General features: G+C 51.1%; 1 protein-coding gene across 3 annotated transcripts; it reads left to right on the forward strand.

Annotated features, from left to right (window-relative positions):
• Window positions 1–786: 786 nt before the first annotated feature.
• LOC144942923 (carotenoid-cleaving dioxygenase, mitochondrial-like) lies at window positions 787–24,093 on the forward strand. Of its 3 annotated transcripts, none has more exons than XM_078869952.1 (13): window positions 787–835; window positions 10,363–10,435; window positions 12,587–12,744; window positions 12,873–13,084; window positions 13,852–13,967; window positions 14,360–14,462; window positions 14,990–15,133; window positions 15,461–15,624; window positions 16,488–16,700; window positions 17,255–17,356; window positions 18,751–18,939; window positions 20,028–20,138; window positions 21,371–24,093. In XM_078869952.1, exons 2-13 carry the CDS (start codon window positions 10,370–10,372, stop codon window positions 21,485–21,487), a joined length of 1,695 nt encoding a protein of 564 aa, XP_078726078.1. In that variant the 5' UTR covers window positions 787–835; window positions 10,363–10,369; the 3' UTR covers window positions 21,488–24,093. The 3 variants fall into 3 exon arrangements, with proteins under 3 accessions (XP_078726078.1, XP_078726079.1, XP_078726077.1); XM_078869953.1 differs by having other exon boundaries at window positions 834–875; XM_078869951.1 differs by lacking the exon at window positions 787–835 and adding an exon at window positions 8,982–9,058.
• The last annotated feature ends 2,885 nt before the right edge of the window (window positions 24,094–26,978 follow it).

Below are 26,978 nucleotides of genomic sequence, written 5' to 3' on the forward strand. Positions count from 1 at the left end.
GTTGTTGGTGGTGGTGGTTGTTGGTGGTGGTTGTTGGTGGTGGTTGGTGGTGGTGGTTGGTGGTGGTTGTTGGTGGTGGTTGTTGGTGGTGGTTGTTGTTGGTGGTGGTTGTTGGTGGTGGTGGTTGTTGGTGGTGGTGGTTGTTGGTGGTGGTGGTTGTTGGTGGTGGTTGTTGGTGGTGGTGGTTGTTGGTGGTGGTGGTTGGTGGTGGTTGTTGGTGGTGGTGGTTGTTGGTGGTGGTGGTTGGTGGTGGTGGTGGTTGTTGGTGGTTGTTCCCCACTGCCAGCGGCGTCACCGACCACAACTAATTTGATTGAACAAGAGGCGGTGCCCGTTGGCATCCCCCCCTGTGGCTTTTTGGCTGGCGCCTTCACGGGGAGTCGTTTAAAAAACAAACATATTAATCTTAAACATCTTAATCTTAAACGTCCTAACCTTAAACGTCTTAATCTTAAGCGTCTTAATCTAAAACTTCTTAATCTTAAAAGTAATTTCACGCAGAGATAAAAAGCTATTGATAAGATATGGAATGTCAACAGTCAAACTAATATTGTGAAAGAATAACTAAGGGTGCGGGGGGACCAAATGGACGCAGTTTATTCCATCACCTCTTGTGTTTGTGTAAGTCAGAATGAGTGTTGTTGTTGTTGTTGTTATTGTTGTTGTTGTCCGCTGATTACTTTCTGCGTACGTGCACACGCAGCTGTGCGTGCGACGCGTCGTGGAGAGAGGCGGGGTTGGAGGGCAGAGAATCTATAAAGCGGGGAGAGTGGGGGGCGTGGGGTCACCGCGTGGATCGAGTTGGAGAGACCGGAGGAGCGAAGCGACACGAGAGGTTGGTTGTTGTGGTTGCTGTTGTTTAAGCATCTTTGCAGGTACGCACATGATGGTTATTGTGTTGTTTTGTCGATACTGTGTTTTGGTATCGGCACGAATTTCATGTCCGTTTCCAAATAAAGCGTTTGTAGATGGGGATACACATGTTGGTTGGTACATCGTTGAGCAGAATCAGAATATGTATCTATACCGGAGAAATCCGATGAGCTATGAAGCCTCTTTATTTTAATCACAGACTTCCAGCCGTGCCGGGAATTAAGCTTCTGTAATCTCAAAGGTCGGAGGAGACGATGCAAGTAACTCTTTGTGTAAGCGGTGACGACCACAATAATCCAATCTCGGTCACTCCGTAGCCTCGGCTCCGCTGTCTTTCCCCGCCCGCATTCATCGCCATCATTCACAACAACGGCATCATCATTCACAAGAACGGCATCCTCATTCACAACATCGGCATCGTCATTCACAACATCGGCATCGTCACTCACAACATCGGCATCATAATTCACAACATCGGCATCGTCACTCACAACATCGGCATCATCATTCACAACATCGGCATCATCATTCACAACATCGGCATCGCTAACAACATCGGCATCGTCACTCACAACATCGGCATCGTACTTCACAACATCGGCATCGTCATTCACAACATCGGCATCGTCATTCACAACATCGGCATCGTCATTCACAACATCGGCATCGCTAACAACATCGGCATCGTCACTCACAACATCGGCATCATCATTCACAACATCGGCATCATCATTCACAACATCGGCATCATCATTCACAACATCGGCATCATCATTCACAACATCGGCATCGTCACTCACAACATCGGCATCGTCATTCACAACATCGGCATCCTCATTCACAACATCGGCATCGCTAACAACATCGGCATCGTCACTCACAACATCGGCATCGTCATTCACAACATCGGCATCCTCATTCACAACATCGGCATCGCTAACAACATCGGCATCGTCACTCACAACATCGGCATCGTCATTCACAACATCGGCATCGTCATTCACAACATCGGCATCATCATTCACAACATCGGCATCGTCACTCACAACATCGGCATCGTCATTCACAACATCGGCATCGTCATTCACAACATCGGCATCGTCATTCACAACATCGGCATCATCATTCACAACATCGGCATCGTCACTCACAACATCGGCATCGTCATTCACAACATCGGCATCGTCATTCACAACATCGGCATCATCATTCACAACATCGGCATCGTCACTCACAACATCGGCATCGTCATTCACAACATCGGCATTATCATTCACAACATCGGCATCGTCATTCACAACATCGGCATCGCTATTCACAACATCGGCATCGCTAACAACACCGCCGTCCTAGACATCATGAGCGGCGTCAGAATCGCCAACATCGGCAGCGATGTCAGCAGAACGATCGGCATCGGTAACGACAACAGTCAACCGCAGCAGCAGCATCATCATATTCATCGCCATTACCAGCTTCATCAGCATAGCGGCACCACCACCACCATCATCACCGCCAACCATCTGGCACGAGGAGTATTTTTCACGATTCCACCGGCGTAGCATTTGAAGATCGTTCGCGGAGCACAGCGCGTGTGAGTACGGAGTCCAGACGGACTCCTACAACGACACACATCCCACTTCATGCCTGCTGGGGCAAGTGCTGTTAGCGAGCAGCACCTATGAAGGTCGGCACAGCACACGAGGGGCTGGGTGGCCATCACCACGCCCGGCCGCCTTTGTCTCCCTAGTGGCGATGTTTGCACACCGCGTGCTCATTTGAGGCCGAGTCGACCTAGGGTGGGCTCAGGACCGATGTTCTATAATCGTCACTGTTGGTGGGTCGTGAGCGGGAATCGAACTCGGCGAGCCGGAGGTGAGGACGGATGGGGACCCCGCGGTGGCTGTGAGATGTTAACTCCCTCGCCTGGTCTGCAGGAGGTCGTGGGTTCGATCCCGACCCTGACGCCTGCTGCTGTATATTTGGAGTTTGCGGTGTCTCTCTCTCTCTCCCTGTGGTCGCGTGGATTTTTCTCCGGGTCCTCCGGGTTTCCACCTCCACAATAATAAACACGCGTGTCGAGGTTTTGGCTGCTGTCCACGTGATGACAAGCTGCCACGTTGAGCTATTATCATTGGTGGCCAGGTTGCTTCTGAAGGAGGCGCTGTTTTGCTCGGTGGGCTTCATCTGGTGAAATGTAAATACTCTTTTGTTCTTTCGGTAAAGTCACGTATAAAGAAAAAAATAATAAATCAAATAATAGCATACGACGTTTCGATTGCAACACAAGCAATCATCATCAGGTATAAATGAAATGGCAACAAAAATCTAACCAGAAAACTATAGACAGACATATAAGCAGACAGATATCACCAATATACATAGAGAGAGTAACACAGGCACAGAGAGGGAGATCGTCTCTGTGGCGAGGCCTTAAATAGACAGGGGGGCGGGGGCGGAGAGAGGGAGGGGTTAGAGAAAAAAATAACACGTCAATGAGTGCGGCGACGCGTGGTCAATTACGCAAGCTTGAACATTAGGAAAGAGGGAGAAAGAACACACTAAATTAAATAACCTAGCAAAATATCGAAATGTTATGTAATACAACACAGAGAGTCGGTCAACACACAATTAACGCATAGCCTGGTCGATTACGTATTTAAAAGATTGCTAAGTTAGAATTTAAGTGTGAAAATTCCAAAGAGAGACAAAACATGAAACAAGAGGAACGGAGACACACAGACAGAGCAGAACATAAGAACGACAAAAACGAGTGGAGACAGAAAAAATACACTGAATACACAGGCAGAGAGAGAAAACAAAAAACCCAGAGAGAGAAAAAGATAAACTTGAAACTTCCCCGTAGAAGTGGTTCGATCTTAAATTTGGAGCTTTCGTGACTGCAGGAATTACTCTTTGGTTCTTTCGGTAAAGTCACGTCTAAAGATCAAAATTTAGTGTGTTCTTTCTCCCTCTTTCCTAATGTTCAAGCTTGCGTAATTGACCACGCGTCGCCGCACTCATTGACATGTTATTTTTTTCTCTAACCCCTCCCTCTCTCCGCCCCCGCCCCCCTCTGTCTATTTAAGGCCTCGCCACAGAGACGATCTCCCTCTCTGTGCCTGTGTTACTCTCTCTCTATGTATCTTGGTGATATCTGTCTGCTTATATGTCTGTCTATAGTTTTCTGGTTAGATTTTTGTTGCCATTTCATTTATACCTGATGATGATTGCTTGTGTTGCAATCGAAACGTCGTATGCTATAATTTAATTTATTATTTTTATCTTTATACGTGACTTTACTGAAAGAACAAAAGAGTAATTCCTGCAGTCACAAAAGCTCCAAATTTAAGATCGAAATGTAAATAGTTTGGGATGAGACCTCACGGCAGGCTGCGTGTGGAGTCACAACCGCAGGAGATCAAACTGGGCAACGAATCGACTTGAGTCGCGTGCCGAATGCAGGCAGCGGAGCGGACGAAACACCACGACGGCGACTTCGAACAGACTCTATCATAGGACGAGTTTGTGGGGGACCCTGATATCGCGATTAATGTTCATTCTGTAAAACAAAACAGATACCCCATCGTGTCGACCTTGCGTCGGTGCCTTGGACCACCACCTGAGTTGTGACAATCGGACAATTGTTGTTGCTCGCGTGCAGCCCATCACGGAGCACCTGGCGAGACCCACGCGACCCCAGCCCCCCCCCCCCCTCTGTACAGACAGAACGCGTGCGGCGAGCACTTTTGTTGGCACTTCGACGGACCTCCTAGGAAGCGAAGTTTCACATTAATCGGTGTGTGTGTGTGTGTCTATGCCCAGCCATCGCATGCCTAAACAGCTTTTGTTCGGCCAGATCGAGGGGGCTAAACGGGCGCGGCACGGGCTGGAGAAGAGATGGAGTGATGTGGTATAGGAGGATGTGGAGCTGAGTGGACTTGCCGATGACTGGTACCAGCGGTGTCACGATCGGCCTCTGTGGAGGAGGCTCGTTAAGGACGCTGCTGGGCAGTTGGAGGCAGTCGCCCTCCGACAACAACGGAGGGCAGAGGAGCGACGCTCACAACAACGAGCGGAGCGCCGGGTGGCTAAAGCACAGCAAGTTGGCACAGTAGGGGGGGGCACAGGTGGTGCATCAGCCAGTCATCTCTGTCATCTCAGTCAGTCGACCCATGGCACCTGCTGGGTCTGCCCCGTGGCCTCCTGCCAGCGGGCGTTTGACACTTCCACGTGGCCTCAACGTGCACATAGCCTGGCACAAGCGTCGTGGTGACGTCACCGCCACTAAGTGGCGAATGTCGGTTGTTGTCTATGGGGACAGGTAGTGTGTGTGTGTCTATGGGGACAGGTTTTTGTTGTTGCCAGTATGGTGGGGGTGGGGGAAGGGAAACGATGACAAGTGAGAATGGGTTTTACCCTTTATTGCAATTAAGCGGGTGATAAGATGTTAAAACATTACAATAAGGCCACGCGGAAGGCCTGCTGTGTCTGGTGAGGCCACTCCGTTCAAAATAAAATGCATGAACAGTCGATCATTAATTATCCAGTGGCTTGACGGGGGAGGGGGCCCGGATTTTCACAACCGCCGAATAATCACTCATCATCATAATCACCATCGCATTCTTGTATGATATCCGTTTAAATGGTGCGTGTATGTTTTGTGTGTGTGTTTAATGGGTTTCCTACATGAAATTGGCATAAATAAACATAGAGACGGACACAAAATACTGTTATAAATTACTGTGAGTCGAGTCGACTTGATTTTCAAACACGCGTGTCAACACAACACGCGTGTTTGAAGATCTCCGGACTGGTTACAGCCTTTGGAGCGCGGGTTTTGCCGGTTTAGACGGTTAATGTTGGACGCCGGATAATTTAATCAATGATCGACTATTTTCAGAAGCATGTTTGTTGTTAGCTTGTTTGCCACGTGTGTGCGGTTAATGCAGACTGTTGATGCCTCGCAGAGGGCGTCAGGTGCCCCTCACCCCCACTGATGCCGCCCCCCCCCCCCCATGTGTGCAAATACTACTGACTACTCTGTTATATGTCCAGTGGTGTAGTAGATACTACTGACTCTGTATGTAGGGTGGTCTAGTAGATACTACTTGACTCTATGTTGAGTGGTGTAGTAGATACTACTGACTCTGTATGTAGGGTGGTCTAGTAGATACTACTTGACTCTATGTTGAGTGGTGTAGTAGATACTACTGACTCTGTATGTCGAGTGGTGTAGTAGAGACTACCGACTCTGTATGTAGGGTATGTAGGGATGTATAGAATCAGTAAATAGTCGCTACTACTGACTATTGTATGTAGGATTAACACAACGTAATCATTCACGTGGTTGTGGAGAATAGAAATCACGGCATAGCATCAGACGGCAAATAAACAACCTTCGTATCTGTCCGTACACAGAACAAATTAAAGCTTCGCGTCCCAAGGAGCTCAACGGGCCTCGGGTTTTTTGAAAAAAAAAAAAAGCCATTCTAATATCTCAAATTATTCACATTTTAACAAACCTGGGATCATTTTTTGAATCGACGTCAATCCAATGAATCTGTCGTTTCCAACTTGTCCGCATCACGACTCTCATCCCGCACTGCTGCACCTCATTTTTTGTCTACGTACGGTGCTAAGGAAGTTCAACATAGATGGACTCGATTTAAAGCTTTCGTGACTGCAGGGATCCATCTTATTGGTTCTTTCGGTAAAGTCACGTAGAAGGGAAATAATAAAATAATACAAATAAAACATAATAAAATAAAATTCTTAATGAGAATTTTTTTAAAATAATAAAAACAAAACATAATAAAATAAAATTCTCAGCGAGAAAAATAATAAAAATAAAGCAATAAAATAAAATCATCGCTGAGAATTAAATTTTATTATGTTCTACTTTTATTATTTTATTATTTCCCTTCTACGTGACTTTACCGAAAGAACCAAGAAGATAGATGGACTCGTGCATCTGAACAACTTCCTAATCGCTCTCCGTGGTGCTGACGTTAAGAACAAACCGCCACTTTTTTCTAATTTTCTTGCCGTGTTTTTTCACACCTGATGATGATTGCTTGTGTTGCAGTCGAAACGTCGTGAGAATTTTATTGTTTTATATTTTTATTATTTGATTGTTTCCCTTCTACGTGACTTTACCAAAAGAACCAAAAATATGAATCCCTGCAGTCACTAAAGTTTTAAATAAAAAAAAAACAACAACATATATAGCGTGCTACATCTCTCCTATCTAGATGTGTTATGTAATATCGCTTGGGGTTGGGTGGGTGGGCTAGGCAGAGGCGTAGCTAGGGGGGGGGCAGGGGGGTACACGTGTCCCCGGGCGCCAAGGTAAAGGGGCGCCCAAATGAGGCTTACAACGTCACATTATAACTTATTGCGGCGGGCGCGGCAGCCTGAAATGACTGCACAAATCTACACCTCAACCTAAAAGTTTATATATCCCGCCACACACAGCCTACGTGTCATGTAATTACATTTTGGTACGCGCGCCTATTAAAAACTTAGATGGAAGAACGTCCCAAACAATAGACAGGCGGCAGTCTTTCAGCCTTAGTCACTGGCCTGTTTCTTGGTGGCGGAAACTACGACGGCCTGTTTTGAGTTCTTATTAGTGAGACCACCACGCTCCAGGCGGCTGCAGCAGCCGGAGCAACCCACGCACGTCAACAAAGCGTGGCCTTCATTTAGCAGCATTTACTACAAGGCTCACTTACACGTGTACGTCGCTCGTACCTTATATTTGAACTGACCTAAGAGCCGAGCCATGCTCGCTGGCGGACACTAAGTGAGAGTGTTACTGTGTTAGCTAGACCACTAGATTGCAAACTGCTGCTCAGTAACCGGAATGAAGTTTTACCAGAAACTCCTTTGGATTTTCTTGGTTTTATTGTGTTTTATGGAGACGACATATTTCCGAATTTGCGAATTTCACTGCAAATTTGTATTATCAATAGCTGTTTCAATTGCAAGCTGTGAGCGGTCGTTCAGTAAATTGAAACTTATTTTGTCGTATTAGCGTGCTTCAATGGGACAAGATCGTCTCAGCGATCTTGCTCTTCTTAGCGTTGAAAGAGAAACATTGGAAAAAACAGATGTTGATTACGTTATTGACCAGTTTGCGACAGTGAAATCAAGAAAAATGTATCTATTGTAGACTTTATCAACCAGTCTACGACAGTGACTGAGTGAGCCATGTAATATCATTTCTATAAATTTGCTTCTTTAAATACAATGTTTCATTACAATTTGAAATTGTTATTCCTTATTTGATGTAATAGGAAATGTGATTAAACGGGGGGGGGGGGGGCGCCAATTTTATAGTTCGTCCCCGGGCGCAAAATATCCTCGCTACGCCACTGGGGCTAGTAGGGCTGGACTGCACGTGCCATGCACCGCGACCACAGGAGACTCGTCCAGTGACCATCATCGTCATCATCGCTGCTTTGCTGGAAACTGCAGTGGAGCCCACGAAGCAACAAAGACGCACAAGTGGGGTGGGTGGGGGGGTAGTGGTTCGACTTGGGGATGCACGGGAGACATTCCACCCCGCAGAGAAACCGCACTGCTGCTTGGAGTTGGCCCCATTCGTGGAGTTCTGTCACTGATCTTGGCAAGGCTGCCCACTGTGGGCAGAGGGCCTTTTGATGATGATGATGATGCTGCTGCTGGTGGTGGTGGTGGTCTGTGGTGGTGCCGGCCCAATTGGGGGGGGGGGGGGGGGGTGGGGGGTTAGGGCGGGGTAGGGCGGGGTAGGGGCAGAATCAAAATTGGTTTAGAATCTGGTGCCCCTTTAACAGATTGTGGGCCGAAGCTTTTGCTTCACTACTTCTTTCTCTTTCCCCGGGCACCCACAGTGTCTGTGGCCGCACACCGCCAGGTGCGGCTGTGTCACGACAATGATTAAAAAACTAAATTTGCCACGCTCAGCCCGTCGGCCTTTTCGAATCGTACGATCCCATCGTGATGATGGATGCAAGATCTGGAGGGACTAATAGATGTAGCCGGAGCTAAGATTATTTAGGAATGTAGACCAATAACAGAGCCGTGGCGAGATGAGAGGCGGTCAGATGAGGACAAGGTAGAGCGTTGGTCGCTTTGAGGAAATGGCAACGCAACTGCTGTTGGCGAAACGCCTCGATGCTGAAGGTTGCGGACAAATTTCTCGGTTGGGATCTCGCGGAGTTGCAACATCGCCCCCCCCTCCCCTCCCCTGCCGAGAGGATGCATCCTCGCTCCCCCCCTCCCCTCCCCTGCCGAGAGGATGCATCCTCGCTCCCCCCTCCCCTCCCCTGCCGAGAGGATGCATCCTCGCTCCCCCCTCCCCTGCCGAGAGGATGCATCCTCGCTCCCCCCTCCCCTCCCCTGCCGAGAGGATGCATCCTCGCTCCCCCCCTCCCCTCCCCTACCGAGAGGATGCATCCTCGCTCCCCCCTCCCCTACCGAGAGGATGCATCCTCGCTCCCCCCTCCCCTCCCCTGCCGAGAGGATGCATCCTCGCTCCCCCCCTCCCCTCCCCTACCGAGAGGATGCATCCTCGCTCCCCCCTCCCCTCCCCTACCGAGAGGATGCATCCTCGCTCCCCCCCTCCCCTCCCCTACCGAGAGGATGCATCCTCGCTCCCCCCTCCCCTCCCCTACCGAGAGGATGCATCCTCGCTCCCCCCTCCCCTACCGAGAGGATGCATCCTCGCTCCCCCCTCCCCTCCCCTGCCGAGAGGATGCATCCTCGCTCCCCCCCTCCCCTGCCGAGAGGATGCATCCTCGCTCCCCCCCTCCCCTCCCCTGCCGAGAGAATGCATCCTCGCTCCCCCCTCCCCTCCCCTGCCGAGAGGATGCATCCTCGCTCCCCCCCTCCCCTCCCCTGCCGAGAGGATGCATCCTCGCTCCCCCCTCCCCTACCGAGAGGATGCATCCTCGCTCGCTCGCTCGCCCGCTCTTCCTTTCTCTCGACGAGAGCGAGCGACTGAACAGGACAGTGGCGCAGTATTTACGCATTCTGACCGGGCTACAAATATTTGCCACCGACGTTGGCCCGTGAGCGTGCCACCGCTCCCATAATTGCAGACAAAACAAAGTCAAATATCCCCCTTCGTAGACCTAAACACGCTGTCGGGGGAAAGTGCGGCGAGCGAGTAGCACTTATGAAGGCCGGCACGGCACACGAGGGGGTGGGTGGCCAGCACCATGCCCGGCCGCCTTTGTCTCCTGAGGTGGCGATGCAGCATTTACGCACTGAAGCCGAGTTGACCTAGGGGAGGCCCAGGACCGGTTCGGATAATCTTCACTTGTGTTGGCCGTGAGCGGGAATCGAACTGTGGCTATCGGGTTTGGCATGCAGCACAATGCTCTCCGCTGCACTGCCGTTCCACACACACACAGACACGCGCAGACACACACCCCACGTACCCATACACACACGCACCTTGCCCCACCACTGTCTGTGTGTAAACCTTGACCCGACCCTCTCCAGGGACACAATGGAGCCGACGATGATCAGCGAGCAACGGGATGGCGGGGAGCCGCAAACACGACACCTCCAAAAGGTAGGACGTGGTGAACCTGCCCTCATTCCTCCTCCCGCCCGCATTCCTCCCGCCCGCATTCCTCCCGCCCGCATTCCTCCCGGCCTCATTCCTCCCGGCCTCATTCCTCCCGGCCTCATTCCTCCCGGCCTCATTCCTCCCGGCCTCATTCCTCCCGGCCTCATTCCTCCCGCCCTCATTCCTCCCGCCCTCATTCCTCCCGCCCTCATTCCTCCCGCCCTCATTCCTCCCGCCCTCATTCCTCCCGCCCTCACTCCTCCCGGCCTCATTCCTCCCGCCCGCATTCCTCACGCCCTCATTCCTCCCGCCCGCATTCCTCATGCCCTCATTCCTCCCGCCCTCATTCCTCACGCCCTCATTCCTCCCGCTTTCATTCCTCACGCCCTCATTCCTCCTGCCCTCATTCCTCCTGCCCTCATTCCTCCTGCCCTCATTCCTCCTGCCCTCATTCCTCCTGCCCTCATTCCTCCTGCCCTCATTCCTCCTGCCCTCATTCCTCCTGCCCTCATTCCTCCTGCCCTCATTCCTCCTGCCCTCATTCCTCCTGCCCTCATTCCTTGTACTGCGCCTCTCCTGAAGTTGCAACCGGAGGTGCTTTGCTGCAAGGGGCACCCCCGGCGGCAGCTATCCCCGTCATGCAAAGACGATTTCTTTTTTATTGGCTTTGTTATGAGTGTGTGTGTGCGCGCACTTCAAACCTAGATTGAAAAGTAATTTCCTTAGAACTTCTTTCTGTGTTTTGGTTTATTGTCTAAACCCCCACCTCCAGCACCTCCGATTAGCACGGTTGGTTACATATGGCACAAATCGGACTGTAGTTTATAATACGAACAACTTAAAATGTTACCTTCATTAGGCAATTCATGCTGAAATCATATTTTAAATGAAAATGTTAAACACAACGAAACAATTTATAGAGAAGTTTATTTTTTTAAAATCATTTCTCAGCTCCAGCTGTTTGGTGGGGCGGTGCCCCAACGCCCCCCAGTGGCGGTCACGAACCGCGCCTGCCCGAATGTCAAATCTCACCAAGGCCGAACTTGTATCGATCCTGCAGATGTGTTTGGGTGATTGTTTACCTTGCTTGTGCTTGCACTACTGTCGTGTTGTTGTACTTCATGTTGTTGTAACGTTCTTAACCCCGTGCCCCTACTGGACATTTGTGAAAAAGAGCTTTATAGCTCATCGGATTCCAACTGCAGTATGAATATTATGATTCTGCAATCTGTATAAATATCACAAATCGCTTTGATCCACATTGCTCACCGTAGCTGTTGGCCAAAGGGGGGGGGGGGGGGGGGACTATACCAACAGTTTCGCATGAACTTAGACTGTGAAACATAAAAAGACGCAGCATTATAAAATCACTGCAACTGTTATTCTACAATGATTAACAAATTACACTTGCAATCAACGGAAGAGTTAAGTTTTATTTGTAAAATTGTTAAACAATGGAATACAATCACCCCTGTGGTTGATATTGGTTTCTCCGTGGGTTTTAGCGGAGAAAATATTTTTCTTAAACTGTAATTGGACTTTAAGATAGTTTAAAATAGATTTTATCGTAATTAAACTTTAAAATGTTTTAAATATAAAACCACTTATTTTTGTGTAAACATACCCGATTGTACATTTTCTATTTGGTCAATCAACAGGCAGGAAAGAAAGAGTGCGACTGTGACGCGTACACACGCGCACGACACTACGTCACAAACTGTCATTGGTAGACCTCGACGATGCGGATGTCAGTCCGCCAGGAGCGGCGACCTCGTGGCAATTCCCAATGGGGCACCTACCGGGTGGAGTGGTTGAATGGAATTGTTAAATTCGGACCGCGTGTACGCACGTTGAACTTCGTTCGCACCCTACGTAGCCAACCGCGAACTCGGCACACGCCCCCCCCCCCCCCCCCCACTCTTGTTTCGAAGTACCTCACGGGGATCTTCGACGTCCACCGTGAGGCAGAAGACTACGCCGCGTGTCTCGTCGTGTCCCTCTCGCCGTGTCCCTCTCGCCGTGTCCCTCTCGGCCGGGGGTCCAGCAACCAGCGGCTCTTTAAGAGCTGCTTCGTGACGTCTTTTCTTCATCATCAAGGACCACCATCTCGTGCTTCACGTGCATTGGCAGCTCTTGAAAGGTTGTTGTTGTTAGGCCGAGGACGCGGATCTGCTGCCTCTGTATCCGCTGCTGCGCTCTGTGGAGGAGGTGGAGGGCCCCGTGGAGGCTACGGTGACCGGGCGCATCCCTGCTTGGCTTAGCGGCTCCCTCCTCCGCAACGGGCCTGGTCGCTTCGAGGTGGGGCCAGACTGGTGAGCGGGGTGAGTGGGGTGAACGGGGTGGGCGGGGTGATGATACGTTGTCCCTTGGTCATGTGTGGTGGTTTGACCGTAAAATACCAGGAGACTAACGTGTGAGGGACGGCGTCTCCCCGTCGCAGCTACAACCACTGGTTCGACGGGATGGCGCTGATGCACCGTTTCCGCGTGCACGACGGCCGCGTCTCCTACTCGAGCCGCTTCCTGCGCAGCGACTCGTACCTCCTCAACGAGGCCCGGCAGCGCATCGTCGTGTCCGAGTTCGGCACCGTGGCCTTTCCTGACCCCTGCAAGACGCTCTTCGACCGCTTCTTCGCCTGCTTCAGGGTCCCAGGTGCGTGGCGAGCGTGGGCGGTGCTGCACGCGACGTGCGGCATGAGGATTGTTAAAAATATGGCGATTCGCATCGCCGATTTGACATTTTCAAACATTTCTAGAATGTACCTTCCTCTTGCACGGCGAGCCTTTGGTTGACGCTTCCGTTTGGCCGCGAGGTGCACCTGGCCTGGCACGCGCTTCGTGGCGATGTCGCTGCTACTTAGCGGCGAACGGTATTCGTTGTTGCTGTGCTGGGTTGCTGCGATCTGGCAGCGCTGCGGTATTGTACGATCCACAAGAGCCATACCGTCTGCGTTTATAAAATACCAAAGCACGTATATCATTGCTCCTAAAATATTTTTGGACAATATTTGTTGAATAAGAAAAATCGATCATTTGATCGCATGGCAATCGTATGACAATAATTTTCGTAGCACGTCGCATTATTTGATGAGTTCTAACTGACTGCGCGTGTGTGTTACACGCCGCGTTCTCGGAGCTTGTGAAGTTTTAGTGATTTGATAAACGAGGCTCGTGTCAAGTGAGCTGCATTTGAATAACTTTTTAAGCGATCTTTATTCGTACGGGAAGCGCTGCAAAGCACAAATACGATGATAACGAAAAAAACACGGGACGCGGTTAAAAAAGGTGCGGGAAACTGATGCCGCCGATGATTGTCATGCCAAAAACAAGCACGCGTGGGAAAGCGTCGCGTTATCCACAAGTGTGCGTCGTTTTTTTTAATTTCCCAAATTGTTTTCTGCCTTTGGTCAAACCGTGCAGAGATGTCCGACAACAACCTGGTGTCCATCGTGGAGTACCAGCAGGACTTCTACGCCATGTCTGAGACCCCGGCTTTGCGCAGGATCGACCCCGTGACCCTGCAGACAAAGGAGAAGGTAATGGCGGCGATGACGAAGAACACGCCGTGGCCTTTGACGTTTGCCGGGTCGACGTCACCGGCTCGGCAACTTTATCGGGTCGACGTGGCCCCCCCCCCCACCCCCTCCTTCTGTCCACCCAACTGCCTCTGTCCACCCAGAAATATAAATCTAAGTGCCAAAGTCAGTCGATCGCCACGTCGTGCATGGTGGGGTCAAGTGTGTGTACTCCCATCTCTTCCAAGACTTCTGGTCGGTGCGGAAGGGAAGGCCAAAAGATCCCTCGCGGGTTCGGTGGAGCGCCGCCCTCTAACCGCGAGGCCCTTTCGCCAGCATCGGCGTGATCAAGACACTGCAGGGCTGCACTGTTACCTTTGTGGCTAGCGGTGACCCCACCTTGACCCCGCCAGGTGAACTGGAGCGACCTGGTGGCTGTGAGCATGGCGACGGCGCACCCTCACTCGGACCCTGATGGGACATCCTACAACTTGGGCAACAGCTTCGGCAAAGGTGGTGAGTGTTGCACCCCCCCTCCTACCCCCCCCCTCCACCCCGAAAGGCTTCGCACGGCCAGCAACTCCACTTCCTCTCTTGCCAGCTACTCGCAGATTCAATGCCACAAAATTCGTTAATGACAGTGGCCTTAAAAGTATACAATAGTTGACCTTTTTAGGCAATGGCTCTGCTTCACATCACGTGAAAGAGGCCGGAGAGAGGTGGAGTTGTTGATGAGAGTTGGAGACTGCAGTTTACACCATGCGGCCTGATAAGAATTACATAAAAAATATATTTTCCTGATGATCCGTTTCAAATTGGCATAGCAATCATCATCACTTGCACGTTATTAACAAATATTTAAGTGCTTGGCTCCCTGCGTCGTTCTTTGGTTCAATGGGCCACTGAATTTTGTACAACACCATGGGAGAGAGAGGGGGAGAGGTTCCCCGTTGAGATGCCGCGTGAATCCACAAGGTGCTGCGTGTCGTAAGACCCTCCGACTGACTGTGGCTCTTGCTTCCCTCCACTCGTCCTCTTTGCAGGCCCCAGCTACAACATCATCCGCATCCCGGCCAGCAAGAGCGGCCGGCAGGCGGACGGGCGGCCAGCGTTGATGGAAGGGGCCACTATCGTGGCGTCCATCCCGGCCTCGTCACGGCTCAAGCCCTCGTACTACCACAGCTTCGGTGAGACCCACTTGGGGGTCGGTACCTCGAGACACAATCCGCAAAGCCATTCTGTTGTTGGTACTTCGAGACACAATCCGCAAAGCCATTCTGCTGTTGTCAATCCACTGCTGGACGAGGGCCTCGGTCCCTGCGCCGTGCCGATGGCCTCGATCCCTGCGCCGTGCCGATGGCGAGGGTTGTCGGTAACGAGCGTTGCTTCGACGCGCCGGTCGGGGCCGGTTGGTGATGACGAGAGGAGCGGGGCGAAACGTCGGCCTTCGTAGGCGCTCTCTGAAAGACCGTGGAGGCTACACGGGGCGTCTTTTGCCTTTTGCGCGTGGCCAGGCATGACGGAGAACTACATTGTGTTCCTGGAGATGCCCCTGTGCATGGACATGGTGAGGCTGATGAGCTTGCCGTTCCGCCACAAGGCCACGGTGGAGCAGGCAATGGTGTACGAGCCACGGCGCGGCACGCGCATCCACGTGGTCAACAAGCACACGGGAGAGGTACGCCCCCTCCACCTCCTCGGACCCACCTCCATCGGACCCACCTACTTACCCACGTGAAGAACCACAGTGTTTGCAGGTGCCTGTCCTCGGTGTCTGCAATTAATTAGCTCCACCCCCCCCCATGCACCCTCCCCCCCCATGCACCCCCCCCCCCTCATCCATCGTCACCCTCTCGGTCCTTCGTATACTACCCTTAGTCAGTGAAGTGCGCGCTGTCGGCACCCGCTAACAGCACGTGCCCCAAGAGTCTGCTAGAGGCTATACGGGGGGTGGGCGGGGGGGTCTTTGTCTTAGCACGTGTGTGTGTCCATGTGCGGTAATGTAGCTGTTGGATATATTTTTTTCGACGTGGTTTAGTGATAAAGTTGACACAGTAGGGGGGGGGCACAGGTGGTGCATCAGCCAGTCGTCTCAGTCAGTCGACCCGTGGCACCTGGGTCTGCTCCGTGACCTCCTGCCAGCGGGCGTTCGACACTTCACGTGGCCTCAAGGTGCACATGGCCTGGCACAAGCGTCGTGGTGACGTCACCGCCACTTCGTGGCGAATGGCGGTTGTGTAGCTGGTAGCGCACTGCGAATCTGGCAACCCGGGTTCGATTGCCGTTCACGGTCAACACCAGTGACGATTATCTGAACCGGTCTTGGGCCTCCCCTAGGTCGACTCGGCCTCAAATGAGTACGTAGTGTAATGTGTAAACATCGCCACTAGGGAGACAAAGGCGGCAGGGCGTGGTGTTGGCTACCCACCCCCTCGTGTGCCGTGCCGTCCTTCATAGGCGCTCTCTAATAGCACTTGCCCCTACGGTCTGTTAAGGTTATACGGGGGATCTTTGTCTTTGTGCATGTGCCCACCCGCCCAGCCCGTGCCCGTGGAGTTTCGGACCCGTCCCTTGGTGTGCCTGCACCACGTGAATGCGTACGAGGAGGAGGAGGAGGAGACGGAGGAGCCGGGGGAAGGGCGGCACCGCGTGGCCCGGCGCCTCGTGGTGGACTTGTGCGTGCAGGAGGGCAGCGGCGCCTACTCCGCCTACCACCTCGTGAACATGCGGCAGACGGGCGCCGCCCTGCGGAAGGTTCTCCCCCCCCCGCTTCCTCCTCCTCCCTGCTCCCCTCTGTAAATTGTGAGCGACGACTCGTGTGGCGGTGTGCGTGCGGTGGGGGGGGGGAGAGCGGCGGTGTGGCGGGTAGCGCGCTGCGCTACGAACCCGGCGACCAGAGTTCGATACCCGCTCAAGGCCAATACCGGTGATAAAGATTATTTTATCCGGTGTCGTTCCGGCCTTCTTGGGTGCTGCTTGCTTAAACAGCGCTTGTCCCAACAGTCTGGTAAGGCTACACGGGGGATCTTTGTCTTTGTGGGGAGCAGTCGCACAGTCGTTAGCACTCTGTGCTGGAAACCCGGTGACCCCGGTTTGATTCCCGCTCACGGCCACCACCAATGACATCCGAACCAGTCCAGGGCTCTGCCATGAATTGACTCAAATGAGTGGTACCTGGCTTGGCGGTGTCTAAACATCGCCACTGGGGAGACGGCGGCGGCCGGGTGTGGTGCTTGCTTTCACAGCACTTGCCCCTACGGTCTGGCAAGGTTACACGGGGGATCTTTGCCTGTTTGCTGGCTGTGTAGATCTACCAGAACGGGCCACGCTACGGTCTCCAGCGCCTGCTGCTGCCCCTGCCAGAGGCGGCGTCGACACCCGCAGGGACCCCGAAGAAGACCAAGAGCAAGGTGCGTGCGCGACACGTGTGTGTGTGTGTGACGCGTGTGTGTGTGTGTGACGTGTGTGTGTGTGTGACGCGTGTGTGTGTGTGTGTGACGCGTGTGTGTGTGTGTGACGCGTGTGTGTGTGTGACGCGTGTGTGTGTGTGACGCGTGTGTGTGTGTGTGACGCGTGTGTGTGTGTGTGATGCGTGTGTGTGTGACGCGTGTGTGTGTGTGACACATGTGTGTGTGAGACACGTGTGTGTGTGTGTGAGACACGTGTGTGTGTGTGTGAGACACGTGTGTGTGTGTGACACGTGTGTGTGTGTGTGTGACACGTGTGTGTGTGTGTGTGACACGTGTGTGTGTGTGTGTGTGACACGTGTGTGTGTGTGTGTGTGTGACACGTGTGTGTGTGTGTGTGTGACACGTGTGTGTGTGTGTGTGTGACACGTGTGTGTGTGTGTGTGTGACGCGTGTGTGTGTGTGTGACGCGTGTGTGTGTGTGTGTGTGACACGTGTGTGTGTGTGTGTGTGTGACACGTGTGTGTGTGTGTGTGTGACACACTCGTGCATTGTGTTCGCAATTGTGGATGTGTGTAGTGGAACACGATCGCTGTGAGGTTTTTCCTCGTGCTGAAAGGAAACGAGGGGCTGTGTGGTGTATGTTGAACTTCTTTTGCACCGTACGTTGCCAAACACGTTTAATAGGTGCGGGGGAAGGACAATAAACTAAACACAAGAACAGTTCTAAAGAAATGAGTTTTCAATCTAGATTTAAAAGTGCATAGCTCTTTCGGAGGAGCTTTTGTGGCCGTCTGGAATGTTCTTGCTTGAGATATTTGGAAGCCACTGGAGCTATGTACATTTACATAATCTAGATTCAAGTTTACTCGTTTCGTTAGAACTGCATGTTGTGTTTAGTTTGTTGTCCTTCCCTCTCAACTTCCATTAGCACAGTTGGCTACGTACGGTGCGAAATGAGTTCTACGTACAAAGAAGTTCAACGTACATATAAAACAACGGGCTGTTGGGGCAAGCGCTGTTAGCGAGCAGCACGAAACGAAGGCTGGCGCGCGTTGCGTGTGGAGTGCGTGTGTGTGGCGTGCGTGCGTGCAGTGTGCGTGCGTACGTTACATGTGTGGCATCTGTTGTGCGTGCGGTGTGCGTGTGTTGCGTGTGGTGTGCGTACGTTACATGTGTGGCGTCTGTTGTGCGTGCGGTGTGCGTGTGTTGCGTGTGGTGTGCGTACGTTACATGTGTGGCGTCTGTTGTGCGTGCGGTGTGCGTGTGTTGCCTGTGGTGTGCGTACGTTACATGTGTTGCGTCTGTTGTGCGTGCAGTGTGCGTGTGTTGCGTGTGGTGTGCGTACGTTACATGTGCGTGCGTGTGGTGTGCGCGTGCCCCCCCCCCCCCCCCAGGTGTGGGTGGAGCCTGAGGCGCTGCTGAGTGACGAGGAGCTGTCCCGCACGGGCGGCTTCGAGCTCCCCGCCGTGAACTACGCGCGGCACAACGGCCGCCGCTACCGCTTCGCCTACGGCTGCGGCTTCCGCCACCTGGTGGGCGAGTTGCTGCTCAAGGTGGACGTCGTGGCCAGGGCGATCGCGGCGGTGAGCAGCCGCAGCGAGGCCAAACCTCGGCCGGAGATTTCTATTATTCATTTATGTATCTACTTATTCCCCTCCCCCCCACAACTCAACGTGGGCCCAGTACATTGCACCGACCACAGAACAAGAAGGAGGAGGGGAGGAAAAATGATTCCAAGCAAAATCCCGAGATGGACGCGGCAGGGTTTGGGTGTAGGGGGCTGGGGTTGGGCTTGGTGGGGGGGTGGGGGGGGGCAGCGGAGAAGTGAGGCACTGGGGAGGCGGCCTGAACGATGACGCGCACCACCGATCGGTTATTCGCCGAGAGCCCTTTTCATTCTGCCGAGTGTTTGAAGGCCTCTCTCGACGTGAGGTTCAAAGGAAACATTTCAACAGAGACAAGTGGTGTGAGAGCACCTTGAAAACACAATGATGAAAATGCGGTGAAGGGGAAATGAATGGGGTCGGTAAAATAATCCCAAGATGCCAAAATGCAACCGGAAGGATCAATTGTAGGAAAAGGCCTCGAGGCTTGCTATGAAAGTAGCCGCTGTGACGCGCTGGGGCAGAGTTCCTCGGTGATGGAGCCCAGACACGAGGAGCCTCGGAACCCACAGCAGGCGAGGCCACGATCAGCTGACCGCGATGCACGCCGAGGCTGTTGGGCTGAGTGTGTGTGACCCCCCCCCCCACATAATACCAACCTGCACTCCGGGTGATGTCTCAATTGTGTGTTTGTGTTTTTTGGTGTTAAAGTGAAAAACACATTATTATGGAGTCGACCCAGCCACTGATGTCAGCCATGGTTGAGAATCGAACTCGGGTTGCCGGGTTCGTAGTGCAGCGTGCTGAGAGATGGGAAGAGGAACGCTTGTATTGGAGAATACGCAAGCGAGAGATATCATCCTAACGATCAAGAAATGTACTTAAACAGGTTCCAGACGCGCAGAGCCAGGCAGTCATCCCCCCGGCTCCAGCGCCTGTAGACTGAGCAACACAGAATATGAGCAACACTACTCACATGTTATAGTAAAGTGTGAGTCTCGAACAGAAGTTGAGAGTCGCTGCCCTTGTGCCCGATGTTGACGCTAACGCTGCTGCTGCCGCCGCAGGAGTGGAGGCTGCCGGGATACTTCCCGTCCGAGCCGGTCTTCGTGGAGTCCCCGGACGCCGAGCACGAGGACTCGGGGCTGCTCCTCTCCGTGGTCGTCTCGCCCCTCCCGGTGCGTGACCCCCCCCCCCCCCCCGAACGCCCCCCCCCTTCCACCCCCCCCCCCCTACCGGATCGCGCCACGACGGTGGGACAACGCGGCGCGATGCAGTATCGCATTCTCCGGATTCTAAGACGCTTCGTAAAGTAAAACGCACGACAAACCTTGTGGTCATTTAGGCAAAACAACAACCTTGTTTTACTGTCGGCGGAATATGGTGTTGCTACGGGGAGAGCAGTCCACCTGCACGTGGCTGTGAACGCACCGCTTCTACCACGGAGGAGATTCTTCTCGAAGGCGATCCCGAAGGGGTCGGTGGTGTCATCTGCCCTCTGGGTGGTTGCGTGTTCATGACCTCGTGGGTATCCAGGAGGTCGTGAGTTCGATCCTGACCCTGACGCTTGTATATTTGGAGAGTGCATGTTCACCCCAGGGCTGCGTGGATTCTTCTCCAGGTCCTCCGGTTTTTCCCTCCAAATTTTAGAAACGTGCGTTTAGAGTATTTGGCTGCTATAAATGTCCACGTGATAAGCCACTTCGTTGAGCTATCATTTGTGGCCAGGTCGCTTCTGAAAAAGAGCTACATAGCTCAGTGGGCCTTGCCTGGTAAACTATAAATAGTTTAGGATGAGAAGACCTCATGGCAAGCTGCGTGGCAAGTGAACCGCAGGAGATGAAACTGCCAAAGAATCGACTTAATTTGCGTGTCGAATTCGGGCAACGGAGTGGACGAAACGCCAAGACGGTGACATTGAGAGAGACGAGGTTGTGGGATGCTGATATCGTGATAAACGTCATTCTGTGCTAAAAAAAACCCATCGTGTTGATGTAACATCGATGCGGGATTCCTACTACACCAGTGGGCCCTGTCTAGTAAAATAATAAAGTTTGCCTGGAGAGGAGTTCTCTGAGTAAAGGTGTGGAGGAGGTGGAAAGTGCAAGTGGATGATGAGTAAATGACGCCTCATCGTGGGCAGTAGGGGGCGGCACCGACTCTCAGCGCGATGCGGCGCAGGCAAATAGCCGGGACTCGCACGGGAGGGGGCTGTCATCCAGCAGTGGATTGACAAAAGCCATAGACTCGTACATGACATCGCACAGTATCGACGAGAATGGCAAATGACAAAACGATAGCTCTAGGAATCTCATCGCAAAGAATGAGAAATTACATGGGAATGATCAGAAAATGCTGAGTGTGGTGATTGATGATGGTGATGATGAAAGTTGGTCTGTCCCGTGTTCAGGACTTGCCTGCCTTCCTCCTGATCCTCGACGCTGCCACCTTCGCTGAAGTGGCCCGGGCAGAGGTTCGAGTCGCCATCCCTTACGGCTTCCATGGCAAATACGCTCCGGGGATATGAGTGAACGGGGAGCACCACGTCGGAGGAGGGAAGGAATGAATTCGTGAACAAGTGCCTGGGTTTCCAATTTGAAGCTGAACTCGAACTTACGCAGAGTAATTTCTCCTTTTCACACTCGTACGACTTGACCAATGGTAATGAAACCTTTCGCAAGCCCCACTTCCTCGAGTGTGTGACTTTTGCTCCTATTAATCTTTAGGTTTTTTAATTAGTTGATTTCATCCTAAGCCACACTTTTGCAGAACTTTTTAAAAATATAAATCAAATTCTTGTAATATTCAAACGTCTCCACCCTGGCTGCGATGGTTAAAGATCTTGGACCCTGACTGGTACAGGCACCAGGATCCCAGCATCCTGTTCCGTTCCCCACGCTTGAAGCCTTGAACACAAGTTGCTGGTTGAGTTGGAGCCGTACCAGGGCCCACCCCCAGGTGGACTCAGACTTAATTTGGAACCCAGTTGTGGACTACCTCACCCCCCCCCCACTGCCCTTAGTCACCTCTGCAGTGAACTACACGATTGTACTTTGTTCATGAGTGTTAATTTTGTATGCCTTTTAAAACAACATCTACAGTAGAACCCCTATTTACGACCACCCCTGTAAGCGACTAATCGCTTAATGACAGGCCTCCAGAGCCCAATGTTGATTTGAAGCGTTAGTGATTGCAGGAATCCACACTCTTTGGTTCTTTCGGTAAAGTCACGGAGGTAGAAAAATAGATCACGACGTTTCTATCGCCACACAAGGAACCGTCTTCAAGTGGGAAGACGATTCAGGTGGGAAGACAGACGATTGCTTGTGTGGCGATCGAAACGTCGTGATCTATTTTTAAATCCTTTATATTAAGTTCGCTTGCTTGCTTACGTGCTTGCTTGCTTACGACCGTGCAAATCTTTCGGTCGTTTTATAACCCACTTCCCGTGATCCAATCGAGCTCACATTTTCCACACAGACTCGTTGTGCGAGACAATTAATGTTCGTGAAAAAAAATTCCAAAATGTTTACACTTTATAGGGAAAACAAATTAAATATTTAATTACCAATTGCTTAATATTGGCAGACAATCATCTGACCCATAGGTGGCAGCCATCTCAAGCCAGAGGACGAGAATACTCTAGTCGCCACGAATATAAAGGATTTATAGTGAAAAACTTTGTTTTTACGGGTTATACTTGTTAAATCCTTTATATTAAGTTCGCTTGCTTGCTTGCTTGCTTACGACCGTGCAAATCTTTCGGTCGTTTTTTAACCCACTTCCCGTGATCCAATCGAGCTGACATTTTCCACACAGACTCGTTGTGCGAGACAATTAATGTTCGTGAAAATTTTTTTTCAAAAATTTCACACTTTTTAGGCAGAAAAAAATTATGTTACATTTATTCAAATACAACTCATTCATGGCTTTGGCTGAACGTCACAGTGTAAGGAGCCCAGAGCGTAACCCCTCCACAGGCCGTGGCGGAGTAGCGCAGTTGGTAGCGCCCTCGCTTCCCATGCCAAAGGTCGCGGGATCGATCCCCGCATCCTCCACAGGCGAATATATTTTTAAATCCTTTATATTAAGTTCACTTGCTTGCTTAGGACCGTGCAAATCTTTCGCTCGTTTTTTAACCCACTTCCCGTGATCCAATCAAGCTGACATTTTCCACACAGACTCGTCACAATTAATTTTCGTGAAAAAATTCAAAAATTTTACACTGTTTAGGGAAAACAAATTAAATATTTAATTACCAATGGTTTAATGCTGCCAGACAATCATCTGACCCATAGGTGGCAGCCATCTCAAGCCAGAGGACGAGAGGACTCTAGCTGCCCCGATGCGACGCATATAAAGGATTTATAGTGAAAAACTTTGTTTTTACGGGTTATACTTATTCTACCTCCGCGTCTTTACCGAAAGAACCAAAGAGTGGAGCCCAATGTGTTCGCTTACCGACCATTCCCTTATGAATAACGGGCTGTTGTATGTTAGTTAATGCATGGATTAACCATGTTTATTTTAATAGTGTGCTTATAATGTAGTTAGTAGCTTTCTGTATTAATATCCATTGTTTAAATATTATAAAGAACGTTGCTTGGGTAAAAAAAGGCGTAATTCTTCTATGCTATGGGAACGAATTAAGCCTGTAATGTGTCTTTTCTATACTCTCAAGATTGCTGTGCCACGGCCGTGCAAGGAGTGCCAAGTTATTGTCCCCACGTGGTGGCACAAACAATGTTTTAATCGACACCCATTTCAAAGTGATACTTTTTCTTTTTCCATCGGTTGATAATCAAGGTTAAATGTCTAAAGCAGAAAGAGAAGCCCCCAGGCATCGTGACGAGGCTAACACCGGAATCCCCTCCGCGCCCATTGACAATCGCCACGCAAGCAATCGCCCACGTGGCGCTCACGCGGTCCGCTGGCAGGGTCGAGGTGGACTGCTTCAGCGGCTGGGTTGGCACGAGTCGAGGTGCGGTAATCGTTAGGCTCGTCGCGATGTCACTCCATGCAGTGTTACTTTTCCCCAATGTCGATTATTGGGATATTTTATTGTTAAATGAATGACCATTTTATTGTATTTTGTGCCGTCTTCAAATCCGAATAAAGATTATTCAAAAGGTTCTTTAGACTACAGTTTATGCAACGTGCATCATTTAATCGCAATAACTTCAAACTCCCAAATGCTTATAACAAAACAAAACTGCACATTTTCAATAACCGCTGCCACTCCACCTCTGGCCTATCACACAAGGTCCGTGGCCTGAAACGTCACCTAATTATAGTTTTTCCTCTTCTGAGGCCCGCAGTGTTATTGACGAATGTGAGCTCGTGGTAATTGTGCTTGTGCATCACTGGATAGATAATTCGTCTTATAGCTGAGAACGCATGCACACGGTTACAATAAATAATTCCGTACTCAACATCGCGATGGAAACGAAGACGCCATAGCCATGGCACCGTCAATTACTCTGGACAACATTTACAAATGCAGTTCTTTAATAGGTAAAGACCCCCACCCGCCTGCATGCAGTGCGCTAACCGCGACACTGCCACCCCTACTGCACACATGACACACTACAATCTCCCCAGCCCATCTTTGTAAAAGCCACTTTCTGAACAAAACAATTCAGATCCTTATCACTAAACATTTGCGTAGGGCAACTTTCGACAGCCAGATAGGAGTGATTGATTACAACAAAGTAAAAAAAATCAACTCGCGGCACAAATACGATTAGAATATACAAACGAGGATACGGATTATTATTCAACGAGTTTAATGAGCTATAAAGTTACAAAAGCTATGGCCAAACATTCCACTAAGACCGCGATATGACTAATGCACTGAAAAATAAATCTGTCACTTATTTCTTAGATTCTAGGATCTAAGACGACACTAGGCCCGAATGTGCGTATCGAGTCAATATCAAATCAGTTTCTTACGCTCCTGCTACGTCTGTAATCGTGTCTGAGAATCGGTGTACTAATTATTAAAATACATTGCTATCTATATGCCGTTTGAAAAAAACCGATACTAACGAGACAGGAAAGCCACGGGTCATAACCCACGTGCGTTTGGTTGCACAATGTCCAACGTTTCGCACGGTGTGCCGGAACCTCGGGGAGTGAAAATAAAATCAACTTCCAGCGCGCGGGAGGGGAAAATTTACAGCCGGTGGCACCGCGAACGAAACAAGTGACGATACAATCGGAACCAGGCACGGAGGGGAGGGGAGAGCCGTACCGCAACAGCGAGAATGTCCACGCGAGTTGGGACGGCGAGCACGGAGACGAAAGATTCGGTTGAAGAGCGCCAATTCACGCAGCGCCAGAGTGGTGACGCGATTTAAACGGAACCGTTGCGTTCGGTGGCCGTGAGCACGAGGAACGCCGGCAGATTTGAACTCTGCTGGAGTCATGTGCCTGGGGTGTCGGATGGGATTTGATGATTAAGTCCGAGCAATACGCGAGTTTCGTACACAGACCTCTCCGTGTAGCCTTAACAGACTGTTGGGGGCACGTGCCGATAGCGAGCACCTATGAAGGCCGGTACGGCACACATGGGGGTGGGGTGGCCAGCACCACGCCCGGCCGCCTTTGTATCACCAGTGGCGATGTTTACACACCACATGGCACACGTATAAAATATTATACAGACATCCACTTTGACAATAATCTCCCAAACGACCGCTACCAAAACCTGCTCTTTAAAATCAGACAAAAACACCGAAGAATGCATCACCGCAATGAAAATAATAAAATAAGGTCTCTCTAACGCCTTAATTGCATGAAATTTCAGCAAGAGGATGCTCGCCTAAATCCAGGCAATTTGTTTTAATCGTAGCCGCGATTGGTCGTCACATCACCAAACACGACGGTCACACGCAGGGAACCGGCTCGCAAAATTGGCCAATTGGTCGGCGAAGAAACCCCAAAACCCCCGAGCGCGAAAACTGTGGATGGTAAAACAGTGGCCACGGACGTGGATGGCGATCCAACCGTGGATCTCGAACAAACACCAACGTAAGCCTACATTTTTTCCCAAGACAGCTGAAGCCAAATGAAAAATGACCGACTAAAAAAATCATACGAAAAAACGAATAACGCCGAGCAATAGATGGTGCTAGTAATGTAATGTCTGCAGGACTTTACAGGGTTAAAGCCATCCGCGAAATTGTTGGGTCACAGCCGTCCTGGTGGATCGCAGAGCCCGTTGAGAACCACCAAACTGGATAACAGCGCTGCGTGCATTTGCCACCACTGCTGCTAAGGACGTGGTGGCGTGGATGATGGATACGATGGAGAATTGCAGGTGGTGTCATGGTGTAGGTCATGTGGATGGCGTGTGGAACGTGGAATACGGTTTGTGTAGATGCTGCCGACTGTGCAGTTTATGGACTAATAGTGTACGGTCTATGGGGGTGTAGATGTTGTTTAGTGTATGCAAACGATATCCATCTTAAATAAGCTGCAGATGGTGCAGATTATGTGGACAGGCTAGTTGTATGCGGTGAAGGGCGTGTATGGTGTAGGCGATGCATACAAACGTCGTATACGCTGTAGAAAAGGGGTGAGGAACATTTTATTTACCTAGGACCGAAACGGATATTAAAACATCTTAAGCAGGCAACCACGTGTTGACACACACACACACGCGCACACGCGGTCACACTTCATCCACTGCAGAAGACCCTTGAAGTGCCAGGAGTGCATGCTAAAATTAGAGACCTAGTGTGGCCAGCTCGAAAATATACCCCTCTAGCACCTGATTAGTGTGGCCAAGAAGCATGCATCATCGCCAGCCATGGTCACTTCACTGCTGGATGACGGCCGGGCGAGTGATGATTGTACGAGCGAAGGCGTTTGTGGCGACGGAAGAACATCATTTGCGAGACATTTCAAAGCGGTAGGCCTCAGGTGGCCAGCGGGGCGCGTGGACAAGAACCGTGCGTTGTCCGGCGTTTCCGCTCCACGTGCCGGGAACTTCATCCAATTCCGCTCCCGAAATC

Source organism: Lampetra fluviatilis, chromosome 29 (assembly GCF_964198595.1).
Source record: "Lampetra fluviatilis chromosome 29, kcLamFluv1.1, whole genome shotgun sequence".
NCBI classification, from domain to species: domain Eukaryota; kingdom Metazoa; phylum Chordata; class Hyperoartia; order Petromyzontiformes; family Petromyzontidae; genus Lampetra; species Lampetra fluviatilis.

What these genes read in the sequence shown, in the direction of transcription:
- LOC144942923 (XM_078869951.1), top strand. Translation starts at nt 8,997, where the DNA reads ATGGCAACGCAACTGCTGTTGGCGAAACGCCTCGATGCTGAAGGTTGC. An exon ending in CGGGCGCCGCCCTGCGGAAG is followed by an intron (nt 16,701 to 17,254) that starts GTTCTCCCCCCC and finishes CTGGCTGTGTAG; the next exon opens with ATCTACCAGAACGGGCCACG. An exon ending in TGGTCGTCTCGCCCCTCCCG is followed by an intron (nt 20,139 to 21,370) that starts GTGCGTGACCCC and finishes TCCCGTGTTCAG; the next exon opens with GACTTGCCTGCCTTCCTCCT.